Below are 20,468 nucleotides of genomic sequence, written 5' to 3' on the forward strand. Positions count from 1 at the left end.
CAGTATTTTAAGCAAACGGGCAGGAGGGGGATTATTAAAAATGGCTGAAAAATCTGATTCAGAGAGAAATAAACCGGGTCATCTAAGGATACACATTACTGCTACAATTTATTTTCTAAAACTTCAAAAGTTGTCATTGTAATGCATAGGCCTACATTTTAAGATGTATTAAAATGAATACCGTCGCTTGTGTTGTGCTTAAGATAAATGAGGGAACATTTAAAAGAAATAAATGTTGTGCAGCTTTAATGCATTCAAGGTAAATGATTACAGTCACAGATCCTTTACCCTGGTATTAGCCCTGTCTAATGCTGGGTAGATGTTGAGGTCCTTTATCAGTTTCACTTTACGCGCAGAGCCGGAGCACTTAAAACAAGTGCAAGAAGACCTCTTACTTTTAAGATTATTTATGTTTCCGTTAGTGCCTTTAATGACAGAATAACTTAATATTAGGAAAAGGGGGAGGGAGGGGGGATGACAGCGAAAGCCCCGTGCTGCTGCACTAAAGACTTAACCTTTATGTATGGGTCGATGGCTCTTAAAGATCAGGTACAGAGAATCAGACGATGAAACCCTCTTTAATTGATACACATACATGGATACAGCACACACAAGGACATTTGACCTCTGCATTTAACCCCATCCTACTAGGAGCAGTTGGCAGCTATTGTATAGCGCCCTGGGGCAGGTGTCCTATGTTGTATGTTTTAAATCTTCACACATTAGAAGTAAGAATAAATCTAGGGGAATCACACTGTGCTATTAGGTGCATTTACAGTGTTTGAATTGGCAGAATCCTAATTGAATTGATATGTAAGACAACCTTTCATATTTTTCAATTTGAACTATTTTTGCTGTACCTATCACCACTGAAAGTTATATTTTTCCATTTTATACACAGTCCCCCCCCTAGTAGTACCTGTTACAAGCAACCATAACCATTGACAATGTGAATTTGTAATCAAGTTAGTAGAAAGCTGAATAACGTCCACAGACATTAAAAACACCTGAAGCAAACAGTCTGTGGATGATCACATTCAATAAATGGGATTGTTGTTTATATCTTTTTTAATATATATATGTTCTGACTTTGCTGACTACTTTTACTTTGCACATGACCGGTTTGTGACTTATGATAAAAGAAAGCAGCAGGTTTGGTCCTTAGATAGCTGTTGTTGTCAGATTAATTTGGAACCACGAGCAACATAATGAGGCATGTCAGGTTACAGCCTGTAAAAGAATCAGCTGGATTAGGATGGTCATATCAAATATATCGCTCTTGTTTTTCTTTTATTACAGTTACAAGGCTGTATTATTGTGGTAAAACAGAGAACAATATGTTGTGTTTACCCTCAGGGAAAGCTCAAATGAGGTTTTGGAAATGATTCAGCTGGGTTTGTTTAAACTTTAGGTTTGTAGGATGAACAGGAAGATAAAACGTGATTTATCGCCATGATAGAATGGATGCCTTTTTTATTTTCAAATGCCACAACTGACTGAACCCACTGCTCTCCCTGACCTTCAGGCGTCACCTTAAAATCAATAGGCTCTTTCAGCATCCAAAACTTGAAATGTTTAGAAAGCATTTTTTCTCGACATCAGCATAATGAAAATGTCACACCTACAGTATCCTCTCATTCCTGTATTTCAGTGAGATCTTGACCCTGACCCTGACCCTTATCCGTGACTGTTTTCCAATGAACCAGTAAATGCAATACTTTTTACGATTACTTTGTTCTTTGTTCTTACCCTCCGCTTGTATGGAAATGGGAATTTACCTCTCAATCAATTCTAATTAGATGTTAAGAACATTTGCAAAGGTTTTACCTGCTGAAGTGAATCATTCGCTCATCTGTGAAACGGTTTGCTTGCTAAGACAGTGTGCTGGGATAATTACTATGCACTGCAGGCAGACACATACTTAAAATCTGTTTACATAGTGAAAACCTTTCATTTTGTCATTAAAAATAACATAGAGACACCCTTCTAGATCAGGCGGTAGATTCCTCTCCTCTCTAATTTAAAATGGTTTACTCAGTCTTTGTGACTCTGTGTTCAGTTCTTTCTCTACACATTTTGTCCGAATATATCAGGAACAAATCATCTGCGGCATGGATGGGGTTTAGCAAATACTGAGTGTTGAAGGTAATAGATATTCTGTCCACACTCTCCCCTGCATTGTACTCTGCTCTCCTGCCTAACCCTACACCCTCATCACCTGGCTGTGAATGTGTGTGTGTGTGTGTGTGTGTGTGTGTGTGTGTGTGTGTGTGTGTGTGTGTGTGTGTGTGTGTGTGTGTGTGTGTGTGTGTGTGTGTGTGTGTGTGTGTGTGTGTGTGTGTGTGTGTGTGTGTGTGTGTGTGTGTGTGTGTGTGTGTGTGTGTGTGTGTGTGTGTTTGGATTATGTGGCTGTGTAGACCTGTATGTGTGCTATGAGTATACAGTGGGGCAAAAAAGTATTTAGTCAGCCACCAATTGTGCAAGTTCTCCCATTTAAAAAGATGAGAGAGGCCTGTAATTTTTATCATAGGTATACCTCAACTATGAGAGACAAAATGAGAAACAAAATCCAGGAAATCACATTGTCTGATTTTTAAATAATTTATTTTCAAATGACTGTGGAAAATAAGTATTTGGTCAATAACAAAAGTTCATCTCAATACTTTGTTATACACCCTTTGTTGGCAATGACAGAGGTCAAACGTTGTCTGTAAGTCTTCACAAAGTTTTCACACACTGTTGCTGGTATCTTGGCCCATTCCTCCATGCAGATCTCCTCTAAAGCAGTGATGTTTTGGGGCTGTCGCTGGGCAACACAGACTTTCAATTCCCTCCAAAGATTTTCTATGGGGTTGAGATCTGGAGACTGGCTAGGCCACTCCAGGACCTTGAAATGCTTCTTACGAAGCCACTCCTTCGTTGCCCTGGCGGTGTGTTTGGGATCATTGTCATGCTGAAAGACCCAGCCACGCTTCATCTTCAGTGCCCTTGCTGATGGAAGGAGGTTTTCACTCAAAATCTCACGATACATGGCCCCATTCATTCTTTCCTTTACACACATCAGTCGTCCTGGTCCCTTTGCAGAAAAACAGCCCCAAAGCATGATGTTTCCACCCCCATGCTTCACAGTAGGTATGGTGTTCTTTGGATGCAACTCTGCATTCTTTCTCCTCCAAACACCACGAGTTGAGTTTTTACCAAAAGTTCTATTTTGGTTTCATCTGACCATATGACATTCTCCCAATCCTCTTCTGGATCATCCAAATGCCCTCTAGCAAACTTCAGACGGGTCTGGAAATGTACTGGCTTAAGCAGAGGGACACGTCTGGAACTGCAGGATTTAAGTCCCTGGCGGCGTAGTGTGTTACTGATGGTAGCCTCTGTTACTTTGGTCCCAGCTCTCTGCAGGTCATTCACTAGGTCCCCCCGTGTGGTTCTGGGATTTTTGCTCACCGATCTTGTGATCATTTTGACCCCACGGGGTGAGATCTTGCGTGGAGCCCCAGATCGAGGGAGATTAGCAGTGGTCTTGTATGTCTTCCATTTTCTAATAATTGCTCCCACAGTTGATTTCTTCACACCAAGCTGCTTACCTATTGCAGATTCAGTTTTCCCAGCCTGGTGCAGGTCTACAATTTTGTCTCTGGTCTCCTTTGACAGCTCTTTGGTCTTGGCCATAGTGGAGTTTGGAGTATGACTGTTTGAGGTTGTGGACAGGTGTCTTTTATACTGATAACGAGTTCAAAAAGGTGCCATTAATACAGGTAACGAGTGGAGGACAGAGGAGCCTCTTAAAGAAGAAGTTACAGGTCTGTGAGAGCCAGAAATCTTGCTTGTTTGTAGGTGACCAAATACTTATTTTACCGAGGAATTTACCAATTAATTCAATAAAAATCCTACAATGTGATTTCCTGGATTTTTTTTTCTCATTTTGTCTCTCATAGTTGAAGTGTACCTATGATAAAAATTACAGGCATCTCTCATCTTTTTCAATGGGAGAACTTGCACAATTGGTGGCTGACTAGATACTTTTTTGCCCCACTGTATATGTGTCTTTGGACATATTTGTGTCTATCTTCACTTTTGTCACTGTTGGTGATTTTCCTGCTCTTTTTATGTGTATTTGCATTTACACGAGGGTGTTGCTGTACGTATGTGTCTACTTAAAGTTGACAAATCTATCAATATGTGTGCTTCTTTGTATGTCACGTCTGTGCACAGTTTGTCTTGTGTCTATGCGTGTGTCAGGTATGAACAATATGTTTCCTTCCCCGCGGCGCAACCTGCCAATCACATCCCTCCATCATCGCTGTTCATTACCTATTCATGAGTTTCTGTGTCTGCAGGGCGGTGATTGGCTCTTAATGAACAACTGACGGCATTATCACTCAACCAATGCTATGGCAACCAAATAAGTCAGTCAGTGCAAAAAAAGGCAACAGTCAACCACTGGTACAGAAACATTATTCAACCCGAGCAGGGAGACAGTATCCCCTCAGGGAGGCTGACATATTGGATACTGTCGACTGCATGGCACCTTTGATATGACTCTCGTCAGTCTTCACACCGCCACGTAATCAAGTGCGAACATCTCAAAATGCTTTGAATAATTACAGCAAAGAAACACATAACATTTAGCAAATGTTGAATAAACTATTGGGTTTTTTTGTAAATAAATCCCCCAGTCCTTTTCCTTGTCAGCCTTAGCTTAAGAACCATTAGTCAGTACAGAGGCACTGTATGCCTCGGGGGATTCATATGAGCTCATAAATCTATGAACTACCCCTTTATCAAGTTTTACATTATCTTGACGCTTGTATTTCACAACTGCTGGCCTTTATTGTTCAATCCTCTCTTTGTTGTTGGTATAAAAAAAGAGCTAGGAAGTACTTGGTTGAATAGTGCAGCCCGTTCTCACAGACACAAGCTATATAAGGATGGCTGTTCTGTGGATACAAAACGGCTCATCAGATGTGGAGGATGTCTACAGCACTGACAACTATTCCCTCCCACTGATTGCACTCACTAATTGTATATATTAAAACTGTGACTAAATCAAATGTAGGCAGAGGTATTTGATCAGCATTTTAGCCTACTACTGTACATACGGATTTTTTTATAACCACCTTAGTCAAGTCATTTCTGAACCAGCTACATACACTATATTAATCACAAAGCAAGTGTCATACTCGATACATTATTTCATACATATATTAAATGTGATTTCTATTAGCATTGGATATATAGCGACAGTGTGATGTCATATATGTCTTTGATATGAAGCTACAGGCATCAGCTGGTTAGCTTAGCTTAGCATAAACACTGGAAACAGAAAGAAACCGTCATCTCTGTAACTTTCAACCAAATCTCAAACTTTTGCTTGAAAATGTTGTTACCAAAAACGATTTATTTTTCATAAGCATTAGCTGCTAATTGAATACCCCTTGTAACATGGCCTTTTGTTTTTAATGCCCGATCAGTTGATTGCAGCTACATAACATTTCTCCCATTTCCAGTCCAAAATCCTCCAAACTTAAGTTTAGCCTTGACCTTTCCAAATGAATCAAAAGCTGCGGTTTATTTTGTTACTTTGGCTGTCAAAGTCTGGAAATAAGACAGAGGAGCACATGTTTGTAGCTGATTTTCTGAATTTCTTTAGTCCTCAGCCTAGATCACATGTTACCATAACCCACAGTTTTGTATTTGCTTTTCTCATGTGGGTATTTCTAAACACCAGCAAGGGACATCCAGCACACAAGCTGGTGAGTTCAACCACAGTGAACAATGCCTGTCTGCCTGAACCACCTCCTTAGAGGATGTCTTAACGCTCCACATTAGCACTCTTAACAAATGTGAAACCCAGATGGTATTGCAGTTAACAGGCAAGTCTGACTAAAATAAGTGAGTCATTTAGTTGTATTCTGCCTTGGGTAGCAGAGTAGGTGTTGGATTTAGTATGGGCATTCAGATAGAGATTATGTGTCAGAATCCTTCAGACTCAAAGAGATGCTTTTGTATAACATATCGTACAGTGTGTATTTTATCGAACTGACTTTTGACTCTCTTACTGTTGAACCCTGGTTCCAATTTATTCTGCTGCTAGTTAAATATAGTTTTGTTAAATATGCAATAAATTAAACTTCATAAATATGTTTACTTAAATGCATCTGCCCTTCCATCTGTTGTTTGCAGTAAAGCTGCTGCTTGTAGGCTAGAATATTAACATGGGCATATTTAACTTTGATGCATATTCACACAGGAGAGGTTTTATGATACATATTAACAGGGGCTTGATACAGTGAATTAATTTGCACAGGCGAAAACAAATTTGACTTTTAACAATATTTGGCCCAGATTCCCTGATTTGGCTGCCTAAGAGGATTTACAATCAGGTTTGAAATACATTTTAAACCTGAATGTAAGACTTTGATCTAGATCACAGCTTTCCATCGTTTGGCAAAAATAACAGGAGCATGTTGGTGAATCTTAGTAGTTTATGTCTCTTGGGACAATAACAAATACAAGTTTCACCTAAAGACAACCACAGAAACATAATGTATTGTTACACCCTGTCGTCTTCTGCTTTGCTATATCTTTGTTTGTATTAATGTACACAAAGTAGAACAGATACCTACTAATCTTAGAGGGATTTGAAGATGTATCCATCTTAAATCCCTGGCATGTCTGCAATGCAGTAAAACAGAAAATATATTCAGTCCAAATTATCCTAGTTTCTTGTGAGCTATTTTTTTAATACAGCAGTCTGTATTTGCACCAAACAGTTTGTGAAATGACCTGAACACATTTGAATAATCTCTGCATTTAATTATCATAAATGAAATGCAGTGAGAGTCGCTTTCCATGCAAGAGATCCTATCAGATATCAAGCAGGTTCCCCCTCATTTTGAATCGCTATGACACCGGTGTCAGGGATAATAATTTGTATTCTCTGTGTAGGTGGATTGCTGTGAGGTTAGTTAAAGTGTTTGTGTGTTCACTTCATGTGTGTACTGGGTTTTGATGCAGTCATAAGCTGCAGAAATGTATGGGTTGTTTGGAGCAAGCTCATTGAGGGAGAATTCATGACATAAATTATACTTTAAGGTGTAAGGAAATCTACATTTGTTCATTATTAGTTTAACTTATTCATAAAGAATTGCTTTGAATTAACTTTCCCAACCAAAAAGAGCTCCAGTGGGGATGTAAACACTATACAACCTTAAAATACATCAAGGCCTAAAGCTAATGTACTTTGAAACCAAACTGTATTAAATGTTGAAATAAATCACCATGTACTTGTGATCTGGAGGAATCACAGTGGAGCTTTTATGTACAAAATCCTACGAGTTTTTATTTACAGCAATAAAAGGACATGATTTCCCATCCCCTCGGCTTACACAAAGGGACATTCCAGGCTCAACCTCAATAAAACAGAGACATAAATCAAGCCCCAAGGTCTAGATTTTATTTTTGATTTACACTGCTGGTGCTTAGATGAAAACCTTGTGTGTTACGATAAGTTTCTAGTGTAAAACATGGGTTATTTCTGTCGTATGAGAACATGTTTGCTGCTCCAGGTTTATTAAGGAGAGATTGCGATATGAGACCAGTCTTAAAAGTGTGTATAAACATCTATTTAACCAAGTTTATAAAGTACCCTATACAATTCTCATTCAAACAGAGTATAATGTCTGGGATCAGTATCGCTTGCTCCTTGTCACACACAGGGTCAAAATCACATTATTTCATCATGCTAGTGACAATAATGCACACATGGAGCTAATGTTCCGCCACTTTACACAAGATGAATCTTAAGCACGTTATATTTTCATATTATGTCAACATGGTAAGTAGAGTACCATTAAAATATATGCATGCGTTTCGCAACAGTATGATAATCGTTGGGCATAAAATGCACATTAACTTAACCACGTCAGATATAATGTAACTGATGTATGTGCACATATGGAGCCTCTGTATAACATAAGGATAATAGGAGCACATTAACTCATCAGCCATTTGTCACGATTCAATGGATTATTAAGGCCATTATGAAACTACGTCTGTCAGCCACTCTATCAGACATTTATTAAACTGATTTCTCACTGTACTTTGTCCATGAGGACAATATATATATTTGTGTTTATGTTGTCATTATTTATGTTGACAATGTACTGAATTATTTTGACGGGAAAAAAAACAACAATTTTGGGTGGAGTCATAAAAATGACCCAAGGTTGTTTTATTTGTGTCACTATTTTGTGATTTGTAATACAGTTCTCGACCACTCACTTTGTCCTCTATAGTGTATATATTCAAACTTCCTGAGCTGTAGAAACACGCATGTCCAACACTGATAACCCCGATATTTTATAATTATTGTCCCCGCCATATAAGAAAAACTGAGCTCATTCTGACAAGAATCCCTCCATCATTTTGTCTTCTCTTGTCTCTCTTGATTCACGCTGATTAAAGGAACCGTTATTATTTAGAGTATCATTATCTGAATGCTTTGATTAAAGAGAGGCATCATTGTAATTTTACTTAAAGCTGCAATTTCCTTTACCATCTTTTGTTCAGAATATTATGGGGCTTCCAGAAAAACATCTGGTGTATATGTCTGAGATATATTACTATCTTCATGTTGAAAAACCCTGCATTTTGCTTTTGTAGAGCTCATTTTTCCTACTTTCTATCCTCTCAATACTTCTGTCTTTATCTTTTTGTCTTTCTCTGGCCCTCTCACTTCTGTTTCCACCATTTTAAGATTTCCTTTGCCTTTGTATCTTTCTTTTTCACTGTACTCTTCTTCCTCTCAGCATTGTGAGGGAGAAGAATCTGCCTTTTTGTATGCCTTCGCTAGATCTTATTTCTTCCACCAATTTATCCAATCTGCTGTCTGATTTTTCTCCTTTCTGTATTCTGTTCTCCTCTGCAGTGAAGCGATCAGTAGATTTTAAATCTCGGGGCGTTAAATTATTCCCTGGCAAAGACTCCAGCAACAAGTTTTCAATATGTGAGTTGACATCTTAATGTCGATATGGCTAATGAACTAACGTGTGATAGCTTGGTTTGGCTTGGACTGATTTTGTTACAACATTTGTTTGTTTTTTAAAATTGCCTCTTAAAAAAGCTGTTGGTTTCAACACTGTATTTTCTATTGACAATTCAGAAAAATCATGACTTGTTTTGCAACCAGCATGTGGTTACATCAATTCAGACATACAGTTTTTGCTACAAAAAATGATGAAACATCCACAGCTTTTATAAGACCATGCCTCTGCATGCTGCTTGACTGCTTTGTTTTTGTGGTTGTTTGATGTGTTGTGTGTGTATTTTCGTCATGGTGTCTTTGTTTTTGCATGATTCTTCATGGCTTGCTTTGATATATTCAATCAAGGCTTGTTCTGATAAGCTTAATCATGGTTTGTTTTGGCTTGCTTTGGGCTTGTTCAGCGGATGTAAATCAGCTGATGTTATATTGTTTATCGCTACCCCTGCCTCTTCTCCTTTATTTCCTCATTGCTCTTTTCTCTTTTCTTTTCTTCTCTTATCTTCTGATCACACACTAAACAACAGTTTGTAGACCTTGTCATTAGAGGGCAACAAAGCAATTATTGACATTTTTACAAAACCCCTCTGCTATATAGGCCAATGCTAGAGTTAGTGGGTTTTATGTATCTATTTTATAATTCAAATGTACATTTACTTTTCTATATACACAATCTAGTGGTCCACCATTGATAAGAACCCAAAATGGCCTTTTAATCCACTGCTTATCTTCTAAACTACTACAATTTCCTCTAACTTAACCGATTTGTACCACTTTGGAACTTTAATAAGACATCCTGAAGAACAATTATGGAGGTTATAATGGTTCATAAGTCATTTGACACACCGTAATGCAAAAATGATCACATGAATATTATTCCGTTCTGTTCAACATTAAAACTTTGGAAACTCTTGAAGAAATCATTACTTTAAAAAGTTGTATTTAGTTATTTTACTGAAGTTTCACTTATTAAAGCTGTCAGAACCCAAATAAAGTTCATACATTTTAGAGTGATCTTAAATCCATTTCCCTTTCTTTCTCTTTATTATATCTCTTCCATACTCTCTCTGTATCTATATTACACTCACACATAAACACCCTCTCACATTACACTCATAAGGATGATAATGTGTGCATTTATGTTTCCCACTTAGATTTATCATAAACAGCACAGTAGACACATATTTTAAACAGTAATTTGCATACCAAATGTTCATGCAATATTGAACATGCAAATGCGTACACATGTAAACATATGAATAACATTCCTAAGATGGATTCATATCACTGGTGTTCCTTGTCTGATTTAGGACATGATTTATTTGTGTGCTATCTTGGCCAGACCTCCTCGAAAAAGAGATTTTAATCTAAAGGGATGTATAAATAAAGGTTGAATAAAAAAAAAACTATATGCTTTGATACACAATCCAATACATGTCAACAAACTCAAAGGTTCACACACATGTGGTCGTGCTTGTCCATGTAGTTTATTGTTGTGCATGCTTGTTAATGAAGTTGTTTTGCCAATACATGTCTGATTTATTTGCTTGTGTTCGTTCCACTTTGTGTTTGTGCGTGTGTGTTCATGTGTAAATCTCTTTAAAAAACTATATGAGCTGAGCTAAGCAAAGCACGGAGACACGATGCATCCCCGATTCATCAGGTTTCCCGACAGGTTGGGGAGTCATGGTAGAGGTTTGATTCGTACAGATGCAAATGTGTATGTTAATTAGTCTGGCTCGGATTGGTTCAGATGGTTTAGAATTGGCTTTGCTTTGTTTAACTCTCCACTGAAGCACAGAACCTGTTGTTGCCTGTCCATGCCTGTGTGCTTTTGTTTCTGTGCATCGTGTTTATTTATATGTGCATGGATCTACAGTTTGTGTGTGTACATACGTGATTATTCAGGGGTTCTGTATGTGTGCACGGTACTGATACTGCAACCAATCCCTCTGTTATAGTGTTAACAGTCCAGATGGTCAAATTAGCCGCTCCAACAAAGCAACAAACTATCTACTCCAACACACTCACACACCTGCTGGTTTTGTTGATACAGACTAAACATGGACATGCATGTTAGTGGGATAGCGCAGATAAATAAACAGGCTGCATGAGAGAAGAAACGGTCAGTTATATCCCCCCCAGCCTGTTAGTTACCCCTAATTGAGTTCTCTGGCAATTAGTGCCAGAAGGTGCATATAAATACATCAAATATACCATGTCAGGTTACACATTTGTGTTAACATATATATAATACAATTCCATATTGAACTGATTTGGTGGTTCTGTTTTCCAACCTCATTTCTAGGTTTGTCCCATTTTCTGCTTTGTTTTCTATTAGTGGAATCATTTTATGAGCCATATTCGGTGCAAACAGACCTTTTTTTAGATGAGGTTAAATGTGTCTTATTACGGCAGCAAAAATAACTTCCAGACATAAAAGCTACAGTAGGTACAGATAAGTATAAAGTAAGAATATGCATCAAAACAAAAATGAGACTCGACAATATCGTTCATCTCCATTCAAAGAACATGAAAGGAATCGTATTCTCCCACAATCAAGCATAATTGAATCGTACTAATGAAATAAGTGATCAACAGAATACTTTCACATTGTCGTCTAATTGCCGCTTAAAAGAAAAGTGGAATATTTTATTACATCAAAGAACATTAATTGTATTTCCATCTCATTTGAATATTACACCATGCATTTGGATATGAAAATACAACACGGGGAGTCTTGTTTGCTGTAAAGCTAAAGTAAATAAGCTAAATAAGTTTTCCTTCTGTCATTTCGTAATGACAGAAGGCGTTACGAAAGAATGAATGACCATAGAAAAATAATGCACATTTTCTCACAGTTGCCCACATTTTAAAATCAGTATTATTCAATAATTGTCCCTTCATCATGACCTAATTAATACATTTAAAAAACTATCAAGTGGGGCCTTAAATTGAGAATATATGTATGTACCAAAAACTCATAAAGATGCTTTAATACTTCTCATCATGTCATTGTTAACAAGCTGCTCTGTGGAACATGGAACACATCAATGTGAAATGAAAAATAAAATAATTTGAAAAAAAACTGAAAAAAAGTTTGAATTTAAAGTGTGTTTTGATCTAAATTGGAAAAAGCTTTGAAAGGAAATAAAGTTCTTCATGTGTTGCGCTATGTAACTTATCTAACAGCAATGCTAAGGCACATAACCCTTTTTGCCTTTTCTCTATTGGCACACCTACACACAAACACTTAAACATTGCTCAATGTGAACCCAACAGCTATGTTCTTCAAAGTTTTAAAAGTAATGCTCAAAGAAAAAAAGTAGACTCTGAGTAGGTCTGAGGTTATGGAAATAAACAATTCTATACAGTAGTGTCATTTCAGGAAAGCCAATAAAATATAGCTGTGGGGCTATTTATATGGAGAGGGAGGAAGGAGAGAGTGACAGGTTAAGATTAAGAAACCAAAGAAGCAAAAGGAAATGGAAGTATACCAAAGACAGGTCAAGAAAGAACATATACATACATTTGCTCTCAACAGCAGTAATGCATAAGAGACAGAGTACAGATGCATCATGGTGTGAAGTTGCAGTATTGGTACAATTCTATCTGTTGTCTGTGTGATGTTCGAAGTGTTACTGTCAAGTTTAGTGTCTGTGTCTCTGTTAGAATTAGGATTGAATTTGGAGTGTAGTGCTGTCCCTGTCTGCCTGTCTCTCTGTCTAACCCGTCTGTCCCTTTATGGCCTGCCCTTTTCTCTTTCCACCTGTTTCTCCCCCCTCTAAAGTGGAAAAGTGACCAGACAGGCAGGCTTCCAAAAACTAAACTAAAACTGTAGAGCTTGATTTCTTCCTGGAGACATCTGGTGTTACAATCAGAATGACAGACATCTCTGACTTAGATCTCTCAAGGGAGAGTCTGGTTGCTTTCTCTGTGCCTAATAGTAACTTGTTTGTGCCTGGTTCTCTACCTGTCTGTCTCTCTGTGTAGTAAATGAAGGAGGTGTGAAACAGGCATCTAACTCCTGCCCTGACCCAGGAGAGCCAGAGAATGGAAAGCGGCATGGCAGCGATTTCAGGTACAATTTTCACACAAGCAAGTTTTAATTCACATATAGATGCACACACAGTATTAGCATTTATACAAATCTTGTGTCTCCATATATATTCTTGTCTCACTGTGTGTTGCCGTTGTGTTTGGTTTATGTGTTTGTGTGTGTAGCATTGAAGCTGTGGTGCAGTTCACTTGCGGAGAAGACTATGTTCTTCAGGGCAGTAAAACCATCAGCTGCCAGAGAGTGGCGGAAGTCTTCGCAGCCTGGAGTGACCACAGACCGGTCTGTAAAGGTAAGAAGCAAAAACCGTACAAATTACCGACACCATAGAAACATACATGATTACAGCAGCAGAAGGCACTATGTGAAGGTAAGAAAACATTAACGCATAAGAACTTCCCGTGTACACTGACTCAGAAAGTTGCCAGCGTGTTACCGTGGCCCTTCGTCAGAAAGAGTTTGTATTATTTTTTTAATCCTATTCGGTTACCCGTCTCTGGCTATACAATTCTGAAACAAACCACTCCATAACCCAGTGTTTGCACCAACATGCTGCAGATGCATTCTTTTTCCGGGGGAGGTATATTAATCATTGTACAGGACCCAAAATTACAGCCCTAATCAAAACGACAATACACTGCCGATGAACTCCACTGATAAATATTGCTCAATAAAACAGTACATGGGGACTGGGGTACATTCTTCATCATTTACTTTAAGTGCTCTGATTAATAACATGTTTTCATTCTTCAACTTCCCCGTGCTGGTTCCGGTTTCACATCCGCCATGGTTTCAATGTCCAACACACACTTACATCTGCCCACACGCGCATGAACAGAGGGAGCGGGACAGGGGGAGAGAGAGAGGGCGTCTGTCATGTTAAATGCCAAAGTCGTTTGTCATGTCTCCCTTCACTAGGCTTCACACTCTGGCTGGAGACACATACTTTAACATAAAAACCAATATTCACTGGGTGTGGGTCTTTGTGTGTGTGTGTAAGAGAGAAGGAGAGATAACTTTTCTCCTGACTAATAATCACAGAGATATAAAAAAGTGAGGACTGGGAACAGAAGGAGGAGAGGAACGAGGCAGGGAAAATCTTAAAAATGTCACACCTACTCTTTCTGCTTAAATTATAGCCTCTGTGAAAGTAAAACTCACCATATCCATCACAAGACATTAGCATATGAACACCAGCTAAACTTTTGTGCAGCCGGGTGATGTAACATTTCTGAAAAACTGTATTATGAACATAACTTCTTGAAATACATTTTCCCATTTTAATCTTAGTGTAGGACCGAACTTTAAGAGGACACTAAATCAGTCAGACCTGAACAATGGTTTTCTGATGGGATAGTTATTGCTTTAGAAAGGAATGCTTTTTTTTTGTAGCACCTTGGGAAGGGTGCGTGCTGGCTTCCCTCACTTGTGTCTCTTTCTCGAATCCTAGCTCTTCCCAGCAAGGAAATAAAAGTGAGGGGATGGAGGAGAAGAAGCTGTTGAATCAGAAATCCTTGGTTCCATGGTGTCAGCTACGTCAGTTACTTATGATGTGTTTCAAACTGTGTGCCACATGGTTACACATTTCTGTGTAGGATACTCTGTTTCCGCACTCCATGAGTCTTTGAGGAGACTCCTCTCTTCTCCCTGTGGTGCATTTAAGGAATCCTAAAAGATAGAGGAAGGGGAACCTCAAAAGATCCTAAAAGATAGCGGAAGGGGAACATTTTCTGGAACTCTGCAGGAGAGAGGGCGTGATGAGGCACAAGTTAGCAAAAATAAAAAGCAACCAAAATCTTGCTATCATTATCAGTGCTGATGCCTGCTATCCGTGGATGCTGCACTCTTGGCTTCTGGTTAAAGGACACAGTCCAACACAAGCATTCAATATTGGAGCCGCCCACAGGGGGAAAGACCTTTTGTTCAGTTGTTGTTAGGATGACAGCACAGATCCTTGTGAGACAGCAGGATGTAACGTTGCCAATGGAGTTTGGATATGGCAGTCACACTTGGGCTGTGATTGGTCCCTGCCAATCAACCTTATTAACCAACTCATTATCAGGGATATTATAGTGCTGATACCCTCTGATTGACTCTTTAAGATTGTTAATGGCTGTTAGGGACTCATCATCACTAAATACGTTTTAATGAGCAATTAAATATAGCTACTGACATTAGTCCAATCAAGTCTCGCATTTACCTGCATGTGATAATGGGCTAAGCCTCCCCAAAGGGAGACTGCAAATGACATTAAAGTCACTGATGCTGTCCCCTGAAAGAGGGAATGGTTGGAAAGAATGACCTCTATCACTGGGAGGCAGAGCCATTAGCCTTCCGTCAGCAGAGATCTTTGAAGGAAAGCTATACAGACAGGGTGGGACACTTTCGTAGAGCTACTGTAGCTTCTGAGGAGCAGGAGTTAAAGTTATCCTGGATTTAAAACACATTGCAGGTATTTCCAGCACAAAAAAATGTTTAGTGAGCAACTTTTTTTGATCAAGCCATGACAAAGTGCAACATCCTGCTCCGTGGTTGTTGCTAAGTAACTAGTGACTGCGCTAGTTGATCTCTGTTATTTTAAGAAACTTACCATTGAGGGCACTGTTACTCAGGCATATCCCCCTGGTACAAGCTGTATAACTGAATTAATCCAAGCCCTTGCTAAAACAATAGAAAACACGATAAATGATATGCTTTGATCACGGCTGACAAGTCTACCATTTACCGTGGATTCTCTCAACTTATCCACCATTGATGCTTGTTGAGAGAATATTGTTAAAATATAAGATGCGTTTTGTTTTCTGCTCATGCAAGTGCCATTGTTTTGAAGTACAACTCTGTCCTACTTTGGTGAAACACAAGACATCCATCTTCAGAAATCCCGTAAATCCCAGGATAACCGCATTGAGGTTGCTTGAAGGACAGGATACATGTAACACTGGAATCATATCTTTTTGACAACACGGCCACAGCTTTATTTTGAGAGATGTGCATCTCCAAAAGAAAAAAAAAGAAAACCAACTACACTTTGCTACTGTAAACATTGTAAGTGTACATGTAAAGCTTGTATTAGGATGTTTTGGGGATGGTGGCTTAACTTAAAAGAAGATAGAGACTGCTTCTATTTTTAAACATGTTGACAAAAATCAGTTTTCCCTTAGGGACAAAATTCCAATTTTGAAATTCTGACAAAAGAAATGCCTCACAGGCAAAAAAGTTGCTAGTTCAAAGTTGATATTCCATGAGTAGAATCAACATAACAGTTTTTCCCAAAATTAGTCCTGGACCTATTACCAGACAGAAGCCAGGATAAGATATTGACATTGTGTTCAAAGGTCCAATTAAGATTGTCGGGATTTTCTAGGCATCTGATACATCAGGCTCTGATACAATAAATGTAAATTATTGTCTACGATTTTGTGAACCACACGAGCAAACACAGCATGATCTGGAAGGGGAGCTATATAGAAGGACTACATTGTTAGTAAAATACTTTAGTATCAGCATATATGGTGATGCTGGACCTCAGCTCATCTCTTCTTCTGTTTTTGATCAGCAGTTTTTTACCCCCTAAGAGAGAACTGTTCTAAGATTAAACAGCACCCAGAGATGCTACAAAACTTGTTTTAATCTTTTGTAGTTTAACAGAGAGCTGAAGACACCAACATTCCTGTTCATGCATAATGCTAAGATTTTTTACTGAAGGCAGAGATATATATCAAGTGAAGATACAACTATAGTAAGTAAGTGTATAGTACAGTGAGATGTGAGACTATATTTCTGTTGACTAAAGGGTATACTACTAACATAATGAGACAGGTGCTACACACAACTCAAGCATAAATGGAAAACTATGGAGATAGAGTACCTATTTTGGTAGAAAATGTAATTACAGTAGCTGCTACAGTATGTTTGAAGTGGTCTGAGCTCATGGAAATTCAATTATTTGTTCCAAAATGTGTTAGCCAACAAAATAGAAAAGCTGCATCTGCATGACCACAACTGGAGTAGCACCACCCACCCACCCTCGCACTAGTGTTCACTTTTAGCCACCAAATTTCCAAACAGACGCAAAAGCATAGATATGTATTTGATCCCATTGAAAATTGATGGGTGCCTCTGTTTGCTCCTCCAATGGCTTCACAGGTGTATGAAAATAGATACAATTGTTGGATGAGTTCAACACCTTAGCAGCCATAATCATGTTTCATTACATGTTCAGGTGATCGACTGTGGCAAAACAGGTTCTCTGACGCAGTGCCCTTATTTAGCCTATTTAGTTTAAGTCTCCTGAGAAAAAGGTGATGAAAGAAAGGCTGTGTCTAGCTCAACATAATTCATATCTGACCTTTACACACAGACCAGCCAATAGCTAAAGTGGAAACTCATGAATACCATTGGGAGAGAGGCAATCTGTCACAAAGCATCAAGCCAAATGACTTATTAAAGGGTCACCTCTGTCAAAACACTTAAATACAGCTAAATGTGTCATTTGGAACATAAGTGAGAAAACAAAGTAAATGTGTTGTGAAAGTGTGCCCTTTATGTCGCAACAGTGAACCAATAAAGAGAGACAGATGCAAATAACAAGAGACGGACACAGAGTAGTAGTCAATTTAACAAATGCGGTAAAACAATTCCAAACTAAATACAAATAAACTACAAAAACTGCCAACAAATAACAGTGTCCTTTTTCCACTTCCACAAAAATTCATGAGAGAGAGAGAGAGAGAGAGAGAGAGAGCGAGCGAGCGAGTGTCCATGTGGCACCTTGATTAATGGACAGATGGCAAGGCCATGAAGCCAACTATGTGTGTGCGTGTGTGATTGTGTGTTATACAGGATCTGCCTGGATATACTGAGTCAATGAGGGGTGCTATATGTCAATCGGATACAGACACATGCTCATATATTGACTTCAATCAAGAAAGAAACTTTAGTGTATAGTCACCCTAACACAACTTGACTAAATGACTATCTTAGTGTGTGTGTGTGTGTGTGTGTGTGTGTGTGTGTGTGTGTGTGTGTGTGTGTGTGTGTGTGTGTGTGTGTGTGTGTGTGTGTGTGTGTGTGTGTGTGTGTGTGTGTTGTGTCTACCAATTACAGCCCTGACTCAAGCAAGAGCCATTGGAACGCTGTGTGCCAGCTTAATGATGTCATCAATCATTCTACGTGTCCATTGGTTAGTCTATCCTCTCCTGAAGGCAGCCTGTTAGAGCAGTTTGGCCTTCATGCAGAAGCCTCTGATGTAACACACTGATCTATAGCTGAGCGTGAACAAGTAATACATTTAAATGTAAAAATATTTCCAAGCTCATATTTACTAGACTTGCTTGTACTAAAATTTCATAACCTTTCGTACCTTTTCATAACAAATGAATCTGATAGCCTCACAAGTAATATGTGTATTCTTCTTATCGACACGGACATAGAAGATACCTTCTTACCCTTCCTGTCAAAGTCATAATTTGATTTTAGCTTACCTGTCTATTGGTTACACATCATCCTTGTCAAAGTCATTGAAATGAAAAAAGCCCTTTTAAAGTGACAATCCGTTGATGAATAATGCACTTTAATCATTCAGTTCTTTGACAAAGAAACAACCATGTAGTTAAGGATTCAAAAATAAATCACCTCACACAGTCATCATGCACACTATTCATTGAAGTCTGAGTTTATAAGCTCTGAAAAAATAGTGTATTGGTAAAAATGTGAATGTTCTAAAAAAAAAATCAAATGCTCGGCTGTTCAGAAAGAAAGCCCAGGGTCAAAAGATGTGTTTGTACCAAAAGGACATTCCCGGTTGAGTAGCATGCCATTTCCAAATAAGCCCTTGAATCGTGTACTTTTGAAAACTCATCCGTATGATTTGATTTTGTTTACTATTTGGTTAACCTCACCCCCCAATTCTGTTTATTTTCTCTCGTTGGGGTGCAGGGTCAGGCAGATAATCTGAAACAGGTAGGGGTTAAGTGTCCTTGGTATGCTTCAGCAGATATTTCTGTATGGGTGATTTAACCCGAGCCCTCCGCTGTGGGGACAGCTCACACACCACAAAGGGCACCAGGCTGAGAACACAGCAGTTATAGACCTCTAGTGTGAGGCAGAGATCAGACTGTAGCAAACAGTTTTCTTTCCATGCCAGAAAGGAGAACATTTTGAAGTTGAAGCGCGTTGAGAATTTAAAGACAGAAAAAAATGTTTCCCTGTAGACTTATCAGTTATTATGGGGTGCGTCAGTTATGCTCTGAAGCCATAATATGAAAGTTTGGAGAACTGTGAGCAAGGGCATTGGAGCTACACTTAAGGCTTTGGCAATGTGATCCTTGCCTAAAACATCATTACTTATTGGTCCGCATCCCAAAATTGTGTGTGTGTGTGTGTGTGTGTGTGTGTGTGTGTGTGTGTGTGTGTGTGTGTGTGTGTGTGTGTGTGTGTGTGTGTGTGTGTGTGTGTGTGTGTGTGTGTGTGTGTGTGTGTGTGTGTGCGCGCGCGCGCGCGCGCGCGCGCGCGCGTGCGTGCCTGTGTGTGTGAGAAAGTGAGAATCCTAAAATCCTAAGGAAATTTAGTTCTGAATGTATACAAATCAAAAGAGACTATGTCATTACACACACACACACACACACACACACACACACACACACACACACACACACACACACACACACACACACACACACACACACACACACTCATACACATAGAAGCACACATTCCAACTGCATTTCCTGCCTAGAGCATTCAGTTAATCTCCCTAGTGATTCCAAAAATATGCTTTTAGTAACAGATAGAGCTCATCAACATTTTTAATTTGATCTAGAATTCATTATCGCTTCAATGATAGTTTGGCCCTTTTGGCTTTAAGCCCCCTTTACACTGTGCCAATATTATTAATGGTGAGAGAGAGAGAGAGAGAGAGAGAGAGAGAGAGAGAGAGAGAGAGAGAGAGAGAGAGAGAGAGAGAGAGAGAGAAAATGGGAAAAGAGAGACACAGGGACAGAGTTTATTTCACATCAACCACATTTCAAGGGATGCAAATTATTTTTGTGTAAATGCTTTGATCAAAAAGTAACTGTAAACAAGTGCAAACAGACAACTGAAGCAACCAGCTGAATAGCAGAGAGTTTAGCAGCTAAAGTGTTAGATATGTGTCTTTGGACATGGTAGAAACATCCTAAATAATGCTAGTGTCCCCTGGATGTGCTATTAGGAATTGTTAGTCTTAAATCAGATGCTAGTTACAACTGGAATAAATTCCCAAGCTACCCTGCAGTATATACAGTCATTAAAACAAGCTGCACCTTTACCAGCTTTGATTACATTTTAATGCATCAATAATTATAAAAAACATATCATATA

General features: G+C 38.8%; 1 protein-coding gene across 1 annotated transcript in view; it reads left to right on the plus strand.

Moving 5' to 3' along the window:
• csmd3b (CUB and Sushi multiple domains 3b) overlaps positions 1 to 20,468 on the plus strand; it is a 312,509-nt gene that overhangs the window by 178,388 nt on the left and 113,653 nt on the right. Inside the window, exons 7-9 of the mRNA XM_063899320.1 lie at positions 8,939 to 9,016; positions 13,046 to 13,133; positions 13,277 to 13,401. Of these exons, the coding sequence (XP_063755390.1) occupies positions 8,939 to 9,016; positions 13,046 to 13,133; positions 13,277 to 13,401 (291 nt within the window). The remainder of the gene's footprint in view (positions 1 to 8,938; positions 9,017 to 13,045; positions 13,134 to 13,276; positions 13,402 to 20,468) is intronic.

Source organism: Eleginops maclovinus, chromosome 13, assembly GCF_036324505.1.
Source record: "Eleginops maclovinus isolate JMC-PN-2008 ecotype Puerto Natales chromosome 13, JC_Emac_rtc_rv5, whole genome shotgun sequence".
NCBI lineage: Eukaryota > Metazoa > Chordata > Actinopteri > Perciformes > Eleginopidae > Eleginops > Eleginops maclovinus.